At 43.9% G+C, this 6,180-nt stretch overlaps 1 protein-coding gene across 1 annotated transcript; it reads right to left on the bottom strand.

Moving 5' to 3' along the window:
• Window positions 1–2,011: 2,011 nt before the first annotated feature.
• Window positions 2,012–5,476, bottom strand: LOC137307228 (tubulin alpha-1C chain). The gene is made up of 4 exons (XM_067976652.1): window positions 5,347–5,476; window positions 3,596–3,818; window positions 3,211–3,359; window positions 2,012–3,097 (listed from the first exon to the last, which is right to left on the bottom strand). Exons 1-4 carry the CDS (start codon window positions 5,347–5,349, stop codon window positions 2,123–2,125), a joined length of 1,350 nt encoding a protein of 449 aa, XP_067832753.1. The 5' UTR covers window positions 5,350–5,476; the 3' UTR covers window positions 2,012–2,122.
• Window positions 5,477–6,180: the final 704 nt, after the last annotated feature.

Here is a 6,180-nt window from a genome sequence, read left to right as displayed (position 1 = left end):
CCCCTATGTGCCCAGCAATCTGGATGCCAGGTTTCTGGCATCCAGCTCAATTGAGGGGTGTAGGTGGTGAACACAGGGTTCTTGGCCTGGAACTCCCCAGAAGAAAAAATGGTTGCACAATTAAATCGGCCCTCTTATAAAGGGAGCTAATTTCCAATGATTTTTGAAACTTTGGCTGGTCGCATTGGCTTGGCTCCTGAGTGGATGTAGCACCACATCTTCCTGTCCCTTTTTTATTGGATTTCAGGATTGTTATTAGTATTTTGGGATCACCTTCCACAATTCAGTTTGCTTTTCTGTGAAAAGTGAAACCCAAACGCCTCACATATGACACATGAAAAGAAATAGTTACGTGGGAGTGCAGTGCAACATGGACTTGTTAAGACTTAAGCTGCAGTTATACCCAATATATTTCATCAGTTGTACTATGGGGGAAAAGCCACAATTTTTGCAGTAGCAGATTTGGGACGTGAACTCTTGAATGCGATAAGTGAGCTTTTCCTGAGGGGGAGTCAGGGATTATGCCTTGTAAGTGGCAGAGAAGCTTTGGGATGTCAAGAGGTGATCCAGAACAGTAGATGCAAGTGTGCAGAGCCTCAGTTGTTTAGAAGATGCAACCACAACTTGTGTTTTCTGGCTGTGCCCCTTCCCCGATAGCCAGGGATGGTCCATACAGGCCAACATCCAGGTTAAATTTATTGTAGTTTACCCTTCAGTTTTAAAAATTAATAGAAAAAGACCCAAAAAGGTAACATCCACCACTTAGGTCATGTGTGAGTCTCAGTTGAAGGAAAACTCCAAAAGCTTCGAACAAGTAGAAAACTGGACTTCAGCCTTGATCAAATCTCCTAACTTTCCCAGCTTTTCCACATAACTGAAGTCCCTCGTCCCTAGTACCGTTCTAGTAAATCTCTACGGCTTTGACATCCTAAAGTGTAGTGCCCACAATACTACAGCTGAGGCCTAACCAGTGTTTTATAAAGGTTTAGTATAACAGCCTTGCTTTTGTACTCTTAAAGCCATGGATCCCATATGCTTTTTTTTTTGAAAAAACAAGCCTTCTCAACTCACCCAACTACCTTCAAAGATTTGTGTATGTGTACCCCACAGTCTCTGTACCTACACCCCCTTTTAAAAATTGTACCATTTAGTTTACATTGCACCTCATTCTTCCTACCAAAATATACTTCACATTTCTCAGCATTAAATTTCATCTGCCAGCACATTTGGCCAGTGTGTATGTCACAATCTGAGTTTTATTAGCAAACTTTGAAATTATATCCTCTATGACTAAGTCCAGATCATTACTATATCAGCACTGTAGGCCCCAGACTGGGACCAGAGATTACCTGTTTTAGCAGTTAGTTATTGGTTTTGGTTAGTGCTTTCATAATTCAATCTATGACATGTGCTACAGGAAATTATGGCTAAGGGCTTTGAATGTGTGTGGTAAAGGTGTAGTTCTCAACTATTTTATAATATGCTAATCAATCATGACTTTACACAGGTAGTCAAGACCAATTTGAACTTTTCAGATCAAACATAATTAGAGGGGTGGGGGAAATGTAGAAGAGCAGTGAGAGAGTAACTATTCAGTGGATTGTGTCTGGGAAATCTACCCTTACTGTTCTAAAATACAATCCCCCCACTTTACTTTAAAAAGAGATATGAACAGGCTTAAAGTACCAGTTTGGAGACTTTGAAACTCAATGCTAGGATTAATCCACTGTCAGACATCGACTGCTGACTTCATTATCCAGCATAAGTGGCAGTCTATAATGACTTAATCCAAATTAGTTGAACGTTTCCTCCCCAGCAAACCAACCATGTGGGGGAGGAGTGTTTCTGAAATCAGCATACCAAAAGGGGTTATGTCAGTAACTGGGAAAATGTTTCTCCACATCCTGTTCTTTCACCTATAGTTAAAAGGCTCATGTACCACTGTAGGTGGCACACCAAAATATTACCCAAGATGTGCCTAGGTGCAATGAGGAAAACTTACATGCATTGGTCATTTCAGAAAATCAAGTTTTATTAACAGGTTTCACAGGAGAAAAGTAAGGCACAGAATTAGAATACAGATAAAAGGAAGCAAACAGGACAACATTAAAGTTATTAGGATCTAATACTCCTCCCCTTCCTCTTCACCCTCAGCACTATCAGCACCAACTTCTTCATAATCTTTCTCCAAAGCAGCCATGTCCTCACGGGCCTCCGAGAACTCACCTTCCTCCATACCCTCACCAACGTACCAATGAACAAAGGCACGCTTGGCATACATCAGGTCAAACTTGTGGTCCAGGCGAGCCCAAGCTTCAGCAACGGCTGTGGTGTTGCTCAGCATACACACAGCTCGCTGAACCTTGGCCAGGTCACCTCCAGGTACCACAGTGGGAGGCTGGTAGTTAATGCCAACCTTGAAACCAGTTGGACACCAATCCACAAATTGGATAGTACGTTTGGTTTTAATAGTAGCAATAGCTGCATTGACATCTTTTGGCACTACATCACCACGGTAAAGGAGGCAGCAGGCCATGTACTTGCCATGGCGTGGGTCACATTTGACCATCTGGTTGGCGGGCTCAAAGCAAGCATTGGTTATCTCTGCTACAGTCAGCTGCTCATGGTAGGCTTTCTCAGCTGAGATAACTGGTGCATAGGTGGCCAATGGGAAGTGGATGCGGGGGTATGGCACCAAGTTGGTCTGGAACTCTGTCAGATCAACATTCAGAGCACCATCGAAACGAAGGGAGGCTGTGATAGACGACACTATCTGGCTGATGAGGCGGTTCAGGTTGGTGTAGGTTGGTCGGTCAATGTCCAAGTTTCTTCGGCAGATGTCATAGATGGCTTCATTGTCAACCATGAAAGCACAATCTGAGTGCTCTAGGGTGGTGTGGGTGGTCAGGATAGAGTTGTAGGGTTCTACTACTGCTGTAGACACCTGTGGAGCTGGGTAGATGGAGAATTCAAGCTTGGATTTCTTGCCATAGTCAACCGAGAGACGCTCCATCAGCAGGGATGTAAAACCAGAACCAGTACCACCGCCAAAGCTGTGGAAGACCAGGAAACCCTGGAGACCTGTGCATTGGTCAGCCTGTGGAAGACAAATGTACATCTCAGTTACCTAGTATCAAAGAATGACCAGCTACAAGACTTGTGTTTTGCTTCCACACAACATGCCCCGCCCAAGACAGGCAGCATATTTACCAGTTTACGGATTCGGTCCAGAACCAGGTCAATGATCTCCTTGCCAATTGTGTAATGACCACGGGCATAGTTATTGGCTGCATCTTCCTTCCCAGTGATTAGCTGCTCAGGGTGGAACAGCTGACGGTAAGTACCAGTACGAACCTCGTCTTTTTTTGGGGGGGAAAAAAAAGAGAAAATACAGTTTAGTGCTGTATTAACAGAACAGCAAAGCAATTAAGCTGATAAACCATGTAAAACTGTGTAGGCAAATACTGGTATTATAATACTGCTATGAGATTTCAAGCACTAGAAGCCTGATGAGGATTGTTAATAGTATCACAAAGTTACTTTTTACTTCAAAATCCTTATGTTGATTTCATTTGGCACTTGTGCAGTCACCTACCAATTACAGTCGGCTCCAAGTCCACAAACACAGCCCGTGGAACATGTTTGCCTGCTCCTGTCTCGCTGAAGAAGGTGTTGAAGGAATCATCTCCACCTCCGATGGTCTTGTCACTGGGCATCTGTCCATCAGGCTGGATGCCATGTTCCAAGCAATAGAGCTCCCAGCAGGCATTGCCGATCTGGACACCAGCCTGGCCAACATGGATACTGATACACTCACGCTGTGAAGGGGGGAAAAAAAAAAGTGTAGTCAGGAGCTCACTCATACCATGTTATCACAGCACATTGAAGTTAGGGTCAAGCAAGCAAAAACCTGCTGAGGAAAGCCTATTGAAAGATCAGTGTTGAGCCAAGTTAATGCCCAAGCCATAATTTATTTTACTTTGAAATATGCTAACCATATCAGAATTAGTCAGGGCTATTAACTTAAAACACTAAAGTTCAGCTTCAAGTCATATTACTAAAGAATTCTAACTGTAGTGCAACTTGCCACACTAGTTCAAATAACTGCATAAGATTAGACAGCATTTTGCAATCCAGGGAACCAAAGCTATGCAAATTTGGGTAGAACTAAAACATTTCAAATAAATGACCACTTGCAGCCTGTAATTGCAGGCATGTGGAGCATCAGAACCAATGCCCAACTACTAGCTGAGAATCAAGATTTTACCAAAAAAGCTACTGAATTCTATGCAGGCACCACTGAATTAAAACTTTAATCCTTGGTACAGATTAGAGCCAGGCTGGCCACTTGTTCCACCCACAATTGTTCGATAAGTAAAAATGAAAAGAATCAACATGTTACTCGAGATTGAGGTCAGCCCTCATGATCTCATCCATTGCCAATCAGCCATGTGACTGGTTACTAATTACATCATCCCGCCAGACAAGGACATCCTCCAGCTACTCCCTGAAAAAAAATCTTGCCATTATATGAAAACGTTAGATTAAGGATGGTACGTGACATTATTTCAGTCTACAACCCACCCTAAAACTGGCACTTTTAAAATTGGTACGGTCGTCACATCTAGGTGATTTTTAAAAACCCACTATTTAATATAAAATTAAAGCTATGGCCAGAAAAATGTAGGAGGAATTTTTAAAAATTAGATTGTATAACAGTTTTAATACGAATTTGTTGGCGATAGATCAAATCGGGATAATGCCGATTGCTGCGACGATTTGCCCGCGCTGCCGTTAAACCGCCATCGGTTGGTGCGCTTCCTTTCACCACCTCGTGCTGCAGCAGCCGCCTCTCGGAACAAACCACCACCTTAAATTATCATTTCCTAAGAACCCCCCCACAATTTTAAATTAGCCCCCCCCCCAACCCCTTTAAAATCTACGGCTCCCAAGCAAGAATAAATCCCGGGATTCACTTACCCCGACGCGAGCAGAGCCCGCCTCCAGACATTTTTGCCGCTTTGCGCAACCACACTCACCCCAGACATGCACCGTCTGCCCGGGGCACGGCCGTTATCGACACAAAAGGCGGGAAAGTCTAGATGGCAGACTCCGAATTCATAGAAGCGCAACCATGTAGAAAACGCTAGCGGAAAGGGGTGGAACAAGGAAAATTTCGAGATTTGATGATGATGGGGGAAGAGGGAAAAGATAATGTGTTGGGGGGTGGGGGGGAAAAGGTTACGACCCCCCCCCCGCCCCCCTTGCGCTAACGTGGTTACTATTACTAACATGGTTACTATTACTAACATGGTTACTATTACTAACATGGTAGGAAACACTCACCATTCTTTCAGGTTTTTTTTTCTTTCAAATGTTTCCCCGGAAAAAAAATCTAATTCGGCTCTACGTCGACGCTTCTGCTCTTACAAGCTGACAGCAAGGAGTCGTTGTAAGAGATCTCTGCCGCTTCAGAGCGGGTGCGGCCGCTTTTATATGCTTGCTGATGTCATAATGGCGGCGGGGCAGCGGACGCGTCGGCGGCTGAGGGACTGGATGCTGATGATTGACAGGTGGGGTGGCCGGCAGTGAGATGCGCAATTGGTCCATTCAAACAATTCAAACAAAAAATGACTGAAAAAGGAAATGTGGTATCATGCGAGGGCCAGCTCCGTTTAATGCATTGTTCAGGCTGCTTGACTAACGATTGAGCGCCAAGATGCAAGATTAAATATATATTTCGCCAAAACGTGAGATTATTCACAGTATATTTTGCATAATTTTCAATTCAGGGCATTCAAGAACTAGCATTTTTTTTGCATTCGTTGCACTTTTAATCGACGGCAGGCTTTTCTTCGAATTGATTGGCAATTATTTGTAAATTTACGCTAATACACCCTCGACTAGCTCCCTTCCTTCCAATTGCATATGCTTTTCTCCAGGTATAATGTCAAATTGAAACGTGAGTCCCCCTCACCCACTAGAAAAGTGCAAGTCTGATTGGGGGGGAAGAATATGCCGGCACAGTTGCTTCAACCCACCGACATTAAAAACAGCAGCTCTGTAGTTCCTCTAATGGCTCTGTGGCTCAATGCACCGTGTCGTGGTGTTGAGCAATATAGATCAGGAAGGTTCCAGGTTTGATCCCTGGGCCTGTTAAGACAATGTCAGCTGAGGCAG

This window comes from Heptranchias perlo, chromosome X (assembly GCF_035084215.1).
Source record: "Heptranchias perlo isolate sHepPer1 chromosome X, sHepPer1.hap1, whole genome shotgun sequence".
NCBI classification, from domain to species: Eukaryota; Metazoa; Chordata; class Chondrichthyes; order Hexanchiformes; family Hexanchidae; genus Heptranchias; species Heptranchias perlo.
This window is presented reverse-complemented; position numbering and strand designations above follow the sequence as displayed.